Source organism: Apaloderma vittatum, unplaced genomic scaffold, assembly GCF_000703405.1.
Source record: "Apaloderma vittatum isolate BGI_N311 unplaced genomic scaffold, ASM70340v1 scaffold38939, whole genome shotgun sequence".
Classification (NCBI taxonomy): domain Eukaryota; kingdom Metazoa; phylum Chordata; class Aves; order Trogoniformes; family Trogonidae; genus Apaloderma; species Apaloderma vittatum.
In genome coordinates this window covers 1-16,512 of record NW_009736524.1, presented here as the reverse complement: position 1 = coordinate 16,512, position 16,512 = coordinate 1, and the positions used below count along the sequence as shown (strand labels likewise).

The 16,512-nt window shown below is 38.9% G+C and overlaps 1 protein-coding gene across 1 annotated transcript in view; it reads right to left on the bottom strand.

Annotated features, from left to right (window-relative positions):
• Positions 1-15,470, bottom strand: part of SLC25A24 (solute carrier family 25 (mitochondrial carrier; phosphate carrier), member 24) — a gene marked incomplete at its 5' end in the record, with an annotated part of 18,711 nt that extends 3,241 nt beyond the window's left edge. Inside the window, 7 exons of the mRNA XM_009876992.1 lie at positions 737-844; positions 2,021-2,173; positions 2,564-2,722; positions 5,238-5,349; positions 5,825-5,912; positions 6,410-6,536; positions 15,428-15,470. Coding sequence (XP_009875294.1) covers positions 737-844; positions 2,021-2,173; positions 2,564-2,722; positions 5,238-5,349; positions 5,825-5,912; positions 6,410-6,536; positions 15,428-15,470 — 790 coding nt within the window. The remainder of the gene's footprint in view (positions 1-736; positions 845-2,020; positions 2,174-2,563; positions 2,723-5,237; positions 5,350-5,824; positions 5,913-6,409; positions 6,537-15,427) is intronic.
• Positions 15,471-16,512: the final 1,042 nt, after the last annotated feature.

Below are 16,512 nucleotides of genomic sequence, written 5' to 3'. Positions count from 1 at the left end.
TCCCTATGAACAAGGTACTTAGGTTACATTTCCCATTACTTCCAAATCTTGATGTTGATATTGGTTTAATTCCACACCCAACATATACTCCCACTTATTTGCAGAAAAGAAACTGTTAGCAGTGAAGTATATCCTATCTCTATCTAAAAAAGAAGGATGTGAAATAACTACCCTAGAGCAGTTAATATATTAACGCTAGTTAAATTGCAGCATGTGTAGTACCACAGACAAGTATGTCCTACAGAGGGAAAGCAGTTAATCTACCCCGCCACAACTGTAGCTGTTACACTTTCCCTCCACAAGGATCTCCTAATGAGACCCAGCTCCCAGTCGTAACGTAACAGAACGTCATCAGTTCTGCTACAGACAACACCACTCCTTGCTTACATACACTGGGAAAAAGACTCACACCCAATTTAGAAAATACTTGAATATATACTTAATTTTAGATGTGAGAGAGTTTTATTTTTTCCCCTAAACTAGATTTTATTTTAAAATTACTTTAGACAACACTATACAGCCAAATTCATATTAAAAAATGACAAATATCAAAAAGGACATAGTACATATAAAATGCCAACTACTCAAATGCTGAAAGTCAGTCCAAAGTAAATAGAAATTAGGATACAAGAACATAGAACTCCTACAATACTTTCCAGAGCAAATGGGCTTTATTTTGGAGGTGAACCAGACATTTGGCAGAGTCTCCAACAGAAGGAGATTTTCTGTTACTTACCTCCATGGGATAAATGGAGGTTTGTGCTGTTGCTCCAGCCAAAGAACCAGATACAAATCTTTCAACAGTGCCTAACTTTCCATCATCCTTTGTGAGTATCTTCTTATACTGCATAGTTAAAACACATAAAATAAACATTGCATGCTTTTTAGTGAAGGCAAGAGTTAGAATGAGAGGTTGGAGTACAGTACAAAATGCCTTTTAAAGCTGGGCTTACTTTTTCATGCATTTACAGTTACATTTAATAACCCAAGAAAATTAGCAGTATACTGATTGCAACTCTGCGGACAAAAATTCTCAAGAATGCAACAAATACTCCAGCCTGCGAGAATCCTTTATAATGAAACACCTCAGCCAGTTTGTAGAACACCCTACAGTACTGTGGGATATTCTACAAACACCCAACACAAGGGTACCCACACTGTGGTCCCCAGGTAACAAAAAAGAACCAAACTCCCTTGCAGATCTAGTTCTCCAGTCAAAGATTCAAGGATCAACTACCACGTTCAGAGACACTTAGAGAGCTGTACATACTGTTCCACTCAGACACCCTCATCGCACAAGAATGCTCCATCAGCTCCCAAAAGGCAAAGCAAGAGTAGTAAGGCAGAATATGCTCAAGGTTACTCTATGGCATCAAAATCTGCCATTCAGTCCTCTGATATTGCAAAGTTTACTTGACTCTTCCTTGCTTTTATTTCACAGTTGTACAGAGATTTGCAGTATGGTCACCAAGTCTTACTTGAGACACTAGCAAGCCCCACAGAGGAAAAATAAAGATCATTTAACTATACCAGAACAGGAGTTCATTTTCCAAAGGAGGATTAGATCTTAACACAATGCTTAAAGCTGATTCAGGGGTAAATATAACTCTGAAATCCAGGATGAGGGCATCTTACACAGCACCATATTTGACTTTAAAAGAATCCTGTCTAAGTTCAGCTAGAATAACATGCTAAGGTTTTGGTTGTTGTCATTCTGACGCAGCAAACCAGACATTACTGCAGAACTCCATATAAAGCTATGCAGACCAAAGAATAGTTTAGAAAGCATGACAGGTTTAGTTTATTCACACTGCTTGTAATACAATAGCAAAATCTGCCTAATACCAAGCATTCTGTTAAAAGAAATAGACTATTTTCAATCTGAAAGTCACTCTGAATTACTGTGAAAAAATCCTCAATCATGGTAAGAACTCCTACACAACACAATGCAAATAATGAACAGTGAGAGCGGTATATCGTTTTATTTGCCATTATTTTTATTCCCGATTTACCATCCTACCTGCTCATAAGCCCAGAATTTAATAGCTGTTTCAGGAGCTATTTTCACAACATTTACACCATTTCCCCTCCAGAGGGATCGGATACCACCTTCTTTCAACATTTGCTTAAAACCACTGGCTATGTTCATTTTGTTTGACTTTGAACCATGAACCTAAAAAAAAAAAACACCACAAAGACAGTAAAGAACACTGCTCTGATTAGATTGTGAAACTCTCACCTGAGTATTAAATTGCTCTTATATAAATATACACACACACATATATATACATATATATACACACACACCAACTAGCAAAAACACATCCACTACTGAAAACCATCTTATTTTAGTGGCACAAGTACTATAATATTTTGTCCACATTTTTTGCCAATATCACTATGAAAAAGACAGTTTTTATGAACACAAAATACAGAAAGTGTCAAAATATAACTAGGCCTCCAGAATTTAGATACTGTATTTGGCCAACAGTTTTCCGCAATGGCTCTCTACAAACTGAAATGATACATTGGAAATGAAAAACTTCTTGGACATTGCACATACCTGCATCATCACTTTAAGGCGATCTAATGGTGCTGTACCTGTTCGAGAGACAGCACCAGCCACTCCTCCTGCCAACAGCTGCTTCCACCACTGTCCAGTCTTCTTCTCTTCATCCGTGAACTCATCTGGAACAGTCAAACTATCTCCTATATCCAACACCTATTAGAATCCAAAAGATGTGCAAATAATTCTCTCATTCCATCATCTCAATTTTCTCCACAGTTTTAATTCCAAATGAACCTGAGAATATGTCAACAAAATGAAAGTGAAAACTAAAACATACCTCTAATTTCCATTCTATAATTAGCTTGCTACAGATTGCTATTGCTATTCAATGAATAGCAACTTCTAACAACTTCTACACAGAGAATGAGCAATAACCACAGACCCACCATTTCAAAGACTGCACCATCATCGTTAAAAATTGCAACAAATTTCTGCCTCGAGTATGGCCCAAACAAAGACATTCTGTCATGATCAGCACTCCTTTACAGTCAGCACTAAAGCTCAAATGCTTATATGTTGCAGCTAACCTTTTCACCGGCCAGCCTCCTGGGATTAGTTTGGTAATCTCCTAAGGATGCTAACAAAAGACTTCTCTCTCACGGTAGCTTCTTCACACATATGTGGGACTGCCCCTTCCCCCTGGCTCCCCCAGTATTTTTAAGTAGCATTTTTACAGCAGGCACATTGGAACATTCTACTTCCAGTAACTGCTGTGTATTATCTTACAAAACGAAAAGTTTGACTAATGCTTAATGCATTTTCTTATCATCACATTGAAAGACACATTAATGACCTTTTTCAGCTATAAATACTTGGAATTTCATCAAGAGGTTCATGTTTGTATTGTCATTCAATGTGATAGGCTTCAGCAAGAAACCTGTCGAAGACCTACAACTACAGAATCTCTCATATCGCTTAAATATAGCATCTGCTCTTTATATAATATGAGAAAAGTACACTGCACATAATGCAAAGCCAATGTTATGCGTAAATTAAACCTGTAAAGAAGTAAGAATGTTTTAATAACTCATACGTACTGACCAGAAAGGGTATTAAGTAATAAATTTTTTTCTAACCACTGCTGATTTTAGTTGTAGACCCTATATCCCTAATTTACACTGCATTCTCTATCTGTCACGTAGACAGAAGCCTTCACCATTTGGAACACAAGAACTGCAGGATGCAGTTTATAGATACAGCCACCAGACAAACAGGATAAGCACCAACTATTCTGGATATTGAACACAGAACAGATTAATTGAAAAATCTTATCATCCTTCTGACATTTGTGGTTTCCACGTAAGGTATCACTAGCTGCTCAACTACACGGAATCATTAAAAAAATTAATCGGAACTCCCAAAATATGAATTCCATGTTCTCAGAGACACTATGCGCATCCACTAGGGAAGAAACAAAGCTAAATTTGAGGGAGTTTATAACAGGCCACAGCTATAAACTCATAATTCTATGCTGATGCAGCTATCTGCTTGGAAAAGTCTGACAGCAATTAAAATTTTACAACAAAAACAAAACTGCAAGAGCTGCCAATGCCAAGCAGGCATGCGAGGTCTCACATCTGCTCTTATCTGAAACACCAGCTGTGTTTCCTTATAGCTGGATTTTGCTGGCTGTGATAACTGGGTCATCAGCTGACTGCAACACTGGAAGATCACAAGAAACATCTAAAACTGTTTATTCGGGGTAGCTAATAACATCACATCATTAAAAAAAAATATAGATCTTATGTTTAATAATAGCAGTATCGAGCATTTTGTTTCTTCCACTAACTAGGATGGGATCAGGAATATTTGATCTCATAGAAATGCTTCAAGTGTTTTCCTCGGCAAACTAGGAGCTAACTCTCTTTTGGGAAGCATTTCTGAATAAAGGTTGCACAGGGTGAAACACTGAAAGCTTCCAATCTCATAATTTATTTATTGAACTATGTAAACACTGACTAATCCCTAAAGATACATAGATTTGTATCTAACTTTATGGATTACTCCAATAATCTACAGGAATGATATTTAGCAAAGACCACTACTAACAGTATTATTTGTTCTTAAAAGCAGTCACTGAGGTAGCAAGAGCTCCATTCAACAATGGCTTTAAAAATTTATCTGCCCAGTGAATAGTCTATTGCTGTATATTCTGCCACTCTTAAATGGAATTCTATCGCACAAGAGCATGAGAACACGTGAACACAAAACCCTCACTAATCACGCCAGTGATTTTATTATAATGTTACTGTATAAATGCAAATGCTGAACTAATTTTAACTTAAGAAACAGTTAAGATGTTATTATATGTTTCAACACAACAAAAGCACTGAATATAAGAATATACTGTAACGTGAAAATAAAAAGATTTAATATTGTGGTTATATTGTGGAGATATTCTGTGGAATAACTCCAAAGGAAGAAGAGGATTCCTTCCTAAGAATTACTGATAATTATTAGCAAAGTTTTGATGAAGTTCTGGGTTCAGAAGAAACTCACATGACACTATCCTGCTGTAAATGGGAGACTACAGAAAGGAAAACAAAACAGTTTTAAACATGGGTATGCTTTAAACATAACTGTGAAGCTGTTATACTCAATATTGCAAATCGGCCCAGCAGAGATGAACTTAAGAGCTGCGTTGGATTAAAAGAAAAGTCGAACTTACAGTGGAATGTTTCCAATATCGAACTATTTCCTCAATGTCTGTAGCTGGGTTAAACATAAAATGATCTCTCCACTCATTCCAGTCTACTGTCATTGTCCCATCAGCATCAATACTGAAAAGAAATTGAACAAAACTGTATAAGGAAATAGCACTGGGTATAGTTTTCATTCTGTGGTTGGCTTTGTTTTGTTTTTTTAAATATTGGCCATCAAATCAGTGACAACCGACTGTAAACTCCATGTGGAGACTTTAAGCTGAATCTGCCATGGCCTTTCAATACCAGGCTTTACTTATCCAAGTGCATCTGGCATATTCCATTTAAAACCAGAATACGACACTTCATTCTGTCAACAATATTAACAGGGAAATGAGATAACATGCTCCTCCCAGATCCAGCTGCTCAAATAGTGACTTGACTTACTGTCCACCCAAGAACAGATTAAATAAGTGAGAATTCCTATAATGGCACCACTGAAGGTATCAACACCTTTCAAAGTTATAATCACACTTAGCCTGTTCTCTGAATTACAAAACCATAGAAATTTACAAAGAAGCTTAAAATACTTCAGGAAATAATAATTCCCAACCTTTGCAGGATCTTTTCTGCCTGTTTTTCTGAAATGCTTATACCCAGTATCTTGAGGGACTGGACAACCTCTGATGCTTCAATCTTCCCTTGAAACATTAAAAGATAGATGACAGATATTTAAAATATGAAGCTTAATACACTTACCATCTTGGAGCTCGCTATGTTGCATTGTAACACCTACATAATAGCAATGATTATCTGAAACCAATTTAAACACAGACGACATAGTTTGTTTGTCTACTACAAGAACTGAAGGTAAGCACGTTGAAATCATAGAACCGAATGAAATGGAAACATTCAGTGAGCTAAAAACTATTTTAGCTTTGATAGATACTTGAAAATTCTGTACAGTTTCTCCATCTGGGAAACAAAGAGCCCCAGATGAATGGACCTGGAAGATAATAATAAAAAGAAAAAAAAAAGACTATAACTGTTTATTATTACAATCTATACTAAGCTATTACTATGATCCTATTCACAACTTTTTCTCTCCAGTTCAGACAAAGAATATAAATGAAGATAACTTTTTAATTCAGAGTTTCTTCAAACAACATTTAAACAAATAAAATAAATCAAGGCATACCATCATTGTTTTTGTCCAAGCTCTTAAATGCCAGTTTCATCTTCTTCTCATGGTCTTTAAGATACTGCATAAATTCTTCAAAATCTAGCTGTCCGTCTTGATTTGTATCTCCAGCTTTAAATATTTTCTGTTGAGAGAAAATTTGACATTTGACTTTTCCAACTTACAGCAGGTCACAGAGCAACAGTTGTATGGCACAGCCCTGGCTTTAAGAAAAGCATCTTACTGGTCTGCTTGGGAATAAAAAGCAGGAAAAACACCTAAGCATAGCCTTCAGAGCTATAGTTTGTTTTCAGAATGTAACATCTTCTCAGTATTTTCATAAAAATGCAAAGAAAGCATTTTTAATGTTTACATAAAACTTGCCTATACAAAGATTTTAAGGTTTCTTACCAGCACTGGCAAGTTACACCTACAGGTATCAAAGAATTTGTGGAGGAGGAGGTGGGAGACAGGACAAAATCATGGAAGAGCACAATGCTAAGCCTGCGACTTTCCCGGTTAAACATGAAATTTGTCAATACGTCAGTAAAATTAAACAAATACAGTCTTAGCATCCTCTTTAATCCAGTGGTATGCTAATTATGAACCATAAAGATAAAAAATACAAAAACCTATTAACTACTTAACTACTGACTAAAAAGAAATAAATCACAAAGATCTCGCCTGACTAGTACTTCTAACTCCCAGGCTTGAGAAGGCAGGGATTTCTGCCTCGAACTCCAGCGGTTCATCTCTGGCCATCAGGTCTTCATCTCTGGCCATCAGGGCCAGCGGTTTGTCTCAGCGTGTGTAACCCCACGGGAGCAGCGCTCTGTACAAGGTGGGCAGGAGGCCAACCTGGCAGCACCACCTCTTCACAGATTTCTTCAGAGCACTTGAGGATACACGTAAAGCACACACCAGAAATTCCTCCAAATACCTTCTACTTCGTGGACCGCCTAGTGCAACCATAGTTTCTGAATAAAGTAACTCTGAATGAGATTTTCACAGCTGTTCTAATCTGCAAAATCTGTTTAATCATTTTGTTTACTCCACAATAACTAACAGAAGTCCTCAAAAGACCGAAGCCCAACAGGTTCTAGCCTACAAAACTTAAACATAAAGGAAGCTGAAAACTGGTGTACTTATTGAAAAAAAAAAAATCTAAAAAATCTGAATACATTATGTTGCCTCCTTCTCGTTTCTTATCCTTCTCCTAAAATGTACTTTCATGTTTAATCTCAAAAACCCATAATTTGTAAGATTAATACAGATTTCTCAGTGGGAGTGGAAAATAAAGTGGAAGACAACGTGGTACTCCACAGTGAAATACGCAGCTTAATACCCATAATACAGCAAATTCTACACAAAAAAATAGCTCATGCTACTGCATAAAGGTGTTTGGTAGAATTTTAGAAAAACAGAGTTCTTAGTATACTTGTAAATTCTGTTTGATTGTAATTTCTGTTAATAACCTGTCAATAAAAATATACTCATAGATTCCATTTCATGGCCTTGCCAATAGGGTAAGGGCTCTTCAGAATTTCCCACAATGAAAACAATAGTTGATATTTTTTGAAGTTTATGGATGCATTCCTGACCATGACCTTCCTAAAAAGAAATCTAAAAAGGCTAATAGATTAATCATTAAAATCCACGAACCCCAAACAAAAAACTCGAAGCATTAAAAATTATTCTAGCCAGAAGAGAGTCCTCCCTTTCAGAGACACCCTGCAATCTCCACCCATCTTGTGCTCCACACACAGCACCTCAGCACGCAGGATCCGAGCGCCCTGCTGGAGTCCCACAAGTTACCGAGAAAATGTAATTTATGTGGCAGTCATACACACGCTCTAATGAATTCTAAGTGAATTCTAATCAACACAAATTGTTACTATTCCCTGCTGCTATCTGAACTACACAAACAGATACGCAGAACAAGGAAAGCATTGTTCTGGCTCAGGGACATGACGAAACTTTAACTAAATTCTCATTACAAAACCTCCACTGCCGACGATGACATGAGCAAAGGAAAACGGAAATTCCTAAGAGGTTTAGAGAGCTAGCAATTAGCACACATGAAGGGGGGCACCTTTCATTTCATCCTCCAAACGAGTGGATTTTACATTGCAACAACTAGAAAAGGATAAGCACAAACATCAAACATACTTTCCATTCCCTATTTTTCTTTTTTCCAGACTTCAAGCCAATCTCAGCCACTACTCAGGGCTGCAGAACAGAAGCAACAGGGAACAAAACTGTACGCTTTTCCTCAGCAGACATATGAATTTTTCTCGCATTAGAAATCCAGGAGTTCATACAAACAAAAGCTTCTTAATGTCTATGAAATGTACTAATTATGTGGGTCTTAAAGTTTCAGATTAAAACCAGTAATCTGCAAGTTTGCAGAACAAACAAGAACACAAAAATGAATTCACTCTCCACTTGGAGGGCAGAAATTCCCTCATGGGGGATCGTATACACCATGGGCATAGCCAGGAGGAATTACTAGCCAGCCACTTGACTCTGTGGCACCCTAACTCCCAGGCACAAACTGCCCATTCACAGTACCAAATAATAATTCAGGTTGGAAGGGACCTCTGGAGGCCACAGAGCAGAACCCTGGCTCAGAGCGTGTCTAATTTGATCAGGTTGTGCAGGACCACATCCAAGTGAGTCTTGGATATCTCCAAGGACAGAGATGCCACAGCCTTCCCAGGCAACGTGTTCCAACATCACCCTCACTTCAGTTCAACAAGGGATCCAGCTGTGCTGTTCTGCATTTAATATACCACCAGATTTTCCACGGTTACTCTGCCACTTCCTGGTTCACCACCTTCTCTGATGGAGGAGAACTAGATGCATTTTCGAACAGGCACACTTACAACAATAGAGCAGGAACCAAACTAGATGCCAGTCCAGGCCTGGAAGCCTTGGGAAACAATGCTCAGTGTGCCTGCCACATAAAACCTGCCACTTCTTGTTACAAATTTACTGTGGGATCGCCTCACCTTTTCGTAGGCCTAGCCCCAGGAGGAAAGTGTTTATTTTTCAAGGCATGCCACTTCTCATTGTCTAAAAACTTTAACCCCAAGCAATAAAGAAAATGAAATGGTGATCATGCAAACATTTTTTTAAATTCTGCTACTTTTATTCTTTTTCTGCTGTATATTTTGTAATATAGCTGTTTTCAAGGTCTTGCACAGCAAGGCAACACCAATATGAAAGGTCACAAGTAGACTGAAATGCAGAAACATTTTATTTTTAAGTTTCTGTATTATATAAAGCATGTTGCAGTGTTGAATTCTTACTTCTCTAGATCACCTCTGTATTTGGTGTAGAAACCTAAGCCTGCAGGTCTGCTGAAAAGAAAGTATCAGGAAAAAAGTTACCAGCAGGCTTTATGTACACCTAAAAAATCTGACACTCTGTAAGTGGCCTGATGAATGATTACTCTGTGCTAGAGTTACAAACTTCATAATACATTCATAGGTACAATGTAAAGACAGAAGGCAATACACTAGTAACCTCAATACTTTTATATAGACTTGTAATTCACAGTTTGATTTTTCTATCAGAACCATCATTTGTGTATTGTGCTTAAGCCTTCACATTCTGGTTACAAAACTGAACTGTGCGTGAAAGGTAGGGCTGCTTAGTACAAATGATTACCAATTATCTATCTATTAGCTTGCTATTTCACCTAATTAACATAATGTAAAGAATATTTAAAAGGAAATGATTCATCAAGAAGTTCCTGGGTGTTTCTGGCTTCCTATCATGCTATCTACAAGACAAGTAAAAAATCAACACTTAAAGACACATAATTGGTGCAATTAGCAATTCATTGTTTTGTAATCTATGATTAGAGTTCCAAAGGGCACAGTTACAAATACCACATAGAAAAAACACCAGCATCACAGTAAGAACAGCATCATGTCTTTGGACATTCACAGATTTCACACTTTCTTTTAAAACCAGCAGTACTACATATAAAGCCAAATACAATATTTCCTTCTATTCTACTCTCCTCTCTCTATTCTTAGCCCCTTTACCTCCAAAATAGTTAGTGCCAGTCATTCCCATAGCTTTTTGTTCTACAATTGTAAGTTGTTAACTTGTGATATTACCTCAAGTCAAATTCAATCACAGCTCAATTATTTGCAAATCTCTCTTTAACAGATACATACCCTAAAATACTAAAAACTAACACTGTCCTTTTCCTATCTACATCTGTCAAGACTACACAAATTTATAACACACAATGATAACCCAAAAATCAGTGTTAAATATTATTAAAGTCAGTCTTGTCAAATGGCACCAGTTGGGAGATAAATCCAGCACAAAGTGAAAGTGCCTGAGAACGCATCCACACAGAATAAAACCCCAACCAGCAAGCCTGCATCACACACTAACAAACTAATCTGCCACCTAACCTCCAGAAATCCAACACAACACAGCAAAACAGCAATTTGCACTGCCTCCAAGGACCTCCTAACTTGTTCAAATGCTGCGTTCATATTTATTTGCTTCCCTCCCAAAAGATACTACAACACATACAGGGTGCCCAGGCAGGCTCTTTAGATCTGCCACAGACCAACATTTACCAGAGCCCCCAGCAGAGCAGACTTGCATCCTTTGCAGTAGCACAGCTCTTGCTACCAGCTGCACAGCTTCCCCTTCCTGCCCTTTGCCTTGTCCCTGCAGCAGGAAAGCACTAGCAGCTCTTCTCACTGGTGCATTTCACCTAACAGAATCTCTGTAAAATGAGCCTAAAAAGGAAGAGATGCAAGTGGCGAGTACGCTCTCCAATACACCTTGTGGAACCTGCTCCTTCAGGACCTGGATAAACTCTCTCAACTCACAGCTATGAATTAGAGTCCAAGAATCTGAAACAGCAGAAATGGGAGATGCAAACTATTCCCTGTACCTTCATTCATCATTCCTCGCAAGTTCCACTGGTATTTTTGATTTTGAACATACTTGATAGACTGACTTTTTCCATTAGACTACTCTGCTACAGAAGCATCCCCACCTTACAGTCATCTTAAAAGATTTACCAGTTTATCTTGTTTCTCACACTTGGCATCTTAAGACCAGGATTTAGCAAAGTATTTCAACATGTGGTTAAGAGATCTTCCAGAAGTGGGGTTCCCATATTTGGTGCCTGGCATTCTTGCACTTTGCAGCAACAAGAGGAAGAATTAATCACGTACTGCACCCTGTCACTGTTCAGGAAATAACCTATCAAGCTAGTATTAAAAAAATTCCTTTTATCTCCTTGGATATTTAAAGTGTAATGAAAACAAACTTCTATTCCGTTTGTTCTTTCATACAGAGACTTGGAGACTACAGCACATACCAGTTAAAAGCTTCTAGAGCCATACACATTGAAATGAAATAACAACTTACATGTTTGCTTACAACTGAAGTCACATGTCACTGAAGATGTTTGTGGTATTTCCCAAATTCCCCATAATGAGATATAATCTTAACATCTCCTGTGAGCTAGAATGCAAATTTTAAAGGAACTAAGTGGTTCCAGTTTTCTACAATCAAGTGCCGTGACATCTGGAATGGTAAAAAGTTCAAGATGCCTGTCTGCTCTAAATCTACAGCACCAGTTTTTGGCAAACCATTAAGGTGAGAGAAAGCTTCATTTCACACAAAGAATGACACACAGACATGAAAATGCTGAAGCTTCTACGACTGTGAATCTGCATATCCACATGATAATGATTTCTAAAAGTAGATACGGTGTGATTGAAAATGCCCACGTTTCTTCTAAGAATTCCCCAAGTAGCTAGTGCTTTTTGTATGTCTCTTGTCAAGCTACAACATAACGTCTACCAGCCTTCTAATTCAGCCACATAAGGGACGTTACCACAATGAAGTGCAAAAATCTTAATAGAACAGTGAAGCAATATTCAAGGACATATTTAGCGCAGCCACTAAACAAGTATGTGGTTTCTGGACTAGGAGCAGCTATGGTAAGTTCAAGCTCTGAAGTACTCTCTAGCTGTGGTTTTTAGAGGCCAGAGAAAAGCACGGAAGGAAACAGTACACACCTGGCCTTGTTCTCATTCCTCTTCTCGGGCTCAGGCCCAGCCCTGGAACACAGCACAGGGGCCTGCCTTTCTTGACAGAATTCTGAATTTTCTTTGGTTTATGTGCAGCAACACATTTCAAGTGTTCTGAGTATTTTTAGACTGTGTTGGACTAAAATTTTCATAAACACCATCAATTATTCTAAACAGACCATATTCCAATGGCTGAGAATTTAGTCTCATTGGCCTCTGTTTCCACCACACAGAGGTGTCTCATCACACTGTTTCTTCATCAAGAAGCCTTAATGTGGCCAAAGACTTACGTCAAAACCCGACAGTCAGACAGTTCCAATAAGATCATTCTATAGTTTCCAGAATGCACTTATTTCAGTAACATCTTTCTACTTCTAGCTCCAGCACTTGATGTATAAATAGTACCTGAATTTGAACGCTTGGCTGTTCCTACTGCAAACTGAAGCTCGAAATATGGGGTTCGCCTCCTACAGGTTTACTGTAAGGACTGATTGCAACAGAAGGAAAGGGTGAACAAAAATAGTACTTCATATAACCACTCGCACCAATTATGGTTCTCCTGCCTAAGAGACTCATGGCATTCTGAAGACATGGGAGGAGATCATTCGAGATCTGATCCCAGCATCTATTCTGTGTCTCTGCTGGACAACTCCACTAATCAAAGTGACAGTACAATAGCTGTTAACATAGCTTGTAGAGAGCTGTTCGATACTGTCCTAACACCATATTCCTTCTTTGTAGGTGTTGACGTATTATTTCAGGAATCTTTTGCAAAGTTTTGCAAAGTTGCCCATTCCTGGTAGGTAATATACTACAATATAAACCATCCTATAAGTCATCCTGGCAGCTTCTAAGCAGCACGCATTTCTGATTTTCCAGTGCTTTACTTTTGTCTGTCAGATACTGACAGGAGGCAGGTCAAGCAAAGTCAGGAGCTTCTGTCACGTTGTGCTGTAATGCCTTTCTATGGGAAAAAATTTATTCTTCCTTAAGAGGATCGTGCAACCTATCTCCAAAGCTTACCACATGTTTTCGCCACAACTATTGTAGCTACACTGTTACTTGACCTAAAAAGAGCATCTCATCAGACATTAAACAGTAATAAATTGGACAAGACAACTGATAAAAGGTGAAATAAAAATAGCGTGCCAGTAGTCCATTCCTCAAATGGGTAGCAGCTGTGTATCTGTTAAAGACATGCATACTCCTTTCAGAGAGGAATTACATTTCAAGAGAGAAGAAGAAAGTAATATTAGCAATACAAACACTAATTTATACTGTGAGGATGACAACTTCGGATGAACTTTGCAGTGAAACAGTAACACTCGTGTAGTTCCTTAAGCAGGAAGCAGCTACCCCTCCCTCTCAGACATCTTGCCACCCTCGTACTGAAAAATTTCTTCCTAAGGTCTAATCTAAATCTATTCTCCTTCAACTTAAACCCATTTCCCCTTGTCCTATCACTGGACACTCCTGTAAAAAGTCCCTCCTCAGCCTTCCTGTAGGTTCCCTTCAGGTACTGGAAGGGACCTAATAGGTCCCCCCATAGACTTCTCTTTTTTCAAGACTGAACAATCCCAGCTCCCGCAGCCCGTCCTCATAGCAGAGCTGCTCCAGCCCCTGGATCACCAGTGACCAACGCTGTCATGTGTACCGATTTCATCCCATGCCATGGAAATCAACCCTGCAAGAGTATTTTCAGAAACCTAAGCCAGACCTGCATCCAGAAGGCCGGAGACCCCAACCCAGCCATGAGGCACCAAAGCCTACTCTGCTTCAGGACATCCCCAGGTCCGCCCACCCTACAGTGCCACTGTGCTGGCAGGACTGAGCAGCTACTGAGTAGCTAACACTTTGCCACATTGCCTAACATCTCCACATCTCATTTCCTTACTCATTAGCAAGACTATTGTAAGACTACTTCTGCCTCTCCAATCACAAATACAATGATTCAGTACCAGACTTCATCAATAAAATATCTTTTTATCAAGTAGTAAAAAGAAGTTTTACTGAATTCAACGCCACTTTAGAGCTTGAAGTGAAGCAAGCGGGAAAAGGCAGCTTCAAGCTGCAAGAAGGCACAGGAAGCAGATTAGCTACATGAAGACAGGAAAGAAGCTGGAGGCAAGTCTAATTGAGACTCTTGTACTATAACAAGCGTGGTTATTAACAGTTACATATAACTAGTCTAGCTTCCAGTCCAACCCATGCCCACCATTTAAAATAGCAAGAAGTTTCAGTGCACTACAACAATTCTTCCACCCCTCCCAAACATGCAACATGACTCATGGCTTGTTTACTCTGCGTTTCTTAAGCAACCAAATCTGCCAGTTCCTGCTCTCCATTATATCCAGGTAAGTCTAGCTTATCTCTACTGAGTTCATGAGTTTCACTTCCAGTTTATCCTGCAGCAACCAAGAAGAATTTGACAGATACTCAGATGTACTGTATTAAAGAAAGGATCTTGAGAAAGAACTTGAAACTTCCATTCTAAATTGCCCAAAACTTATGAAGCGCATTACTTGTGTCTCAGGGCTTTCAGTGAATTATGTGGGAAAACTACCTTCATTCAATGCCAGAAAATAAGCTGGTCACCTCTTCTCCTGTTGCTCACTCTAAGTAAAATGTCCAAATTGTTATAGTCAAACTGGTACAACAGGTTTTCAACAATTTGTATCTAGCGTGTGACTGAAGTTCATAACTAGCATGCTTTCAATACTGACAACTCTCATGCATAAGCAAACGGGCCAAAGTGTCCCTCCTTTATACACCAAGAACTGAGAACACAAAACGTTACTTACCACAAAGAAGATTTTGACCAGAAGCAACACCAAAGTGAAAGCGTGCTTTCATTTACACTCTCAACAAGCATCATTCAAGCTGGATACTTTTCCCTTAAATGTATGAGACAGATAAATATACCAAGAAGGGTAAAATAGAGACCAAATAATGAGACCAAGGGAAAGAATTCACTGTGGCCTATGACTATTATCAGGTCACTGAAATTGAATTATTGACCCAACATATCTCTTAACACTGCAGTCAAAATTTAAGTTCACTTTCCTGAACCTCTTCCAGAAAGCATGCAACAGCTAGTACAGGCCGAGCAGTGGAATGCCATCTAACAATTCTTTACACTGGAACAAAGAACAGAACAGTTACAGCAGTATAGCTCCAGCACAGATCTCAGCTGTACCTGTTCAGGCCAACTGAACCTACTTGTGCCTTTCCAGCGTGGACTTGCCTCACCAAACACAGAATTGTGCATGAAATTGTTTTATTTTCTGATGCTTGGGGATTACTGAAAACAAACAGGAAAGAGAAGTTAGTTTCTCGTCCAGGTACAGGTCAGATTTGCTAGTGTAACTCAGCACTGTGCTGGAGCATTTGATGACTCGAGTTTTACTGACTTACAAGGTCTCAACACTGGTAAGAGAGGACAGAGGAATGTAATGGTTCAACTTGATCACCGCAGAATCCACAGCACAAAGACAGCGTGCTGTCTGTTTAGTGGTTTGATGCCCACTGTTACAATTGCGTGTTTTCAATTAGAAGGGCCTTGCCACAGGGCACAGCTGATGCCAGAAGGAAAAATTTCCATGTCCCTGTGTTAACGGAGACCCAGCTTCAATAATTAGTTCTGATACCACAACCTACTGTTACACAGATTTACCCACCTGCCGCCCAAAGCAAACCTTAATTTACTCTGATGTAAACTACACAAAGATTGCGTAGATAAGATAGCATCAGAATAGTTGCCAAAGGAGTTGGTGGAGTCACAGTCCCTGGACGTGTTTAAAAACCAGCTGGATGTGGCACTTGAGGAGATGGTTTGGTGTTAGGGTGGTGTAGGGCTGTAGGTTGGAATTGGTGATCTTAAGGGTCCTTTACAACCTTTATGATTTTATGGCTCTAAGATGGAGCAACAGATGAAAGCTGCAAACTACCATCCTTTACCACGCTGGAGAAGGAATATGGTACCAACTATCACGCAACAATAAGCCAAAATGAAGCCAGAAGTGGACGCACAAGCAATGAAGC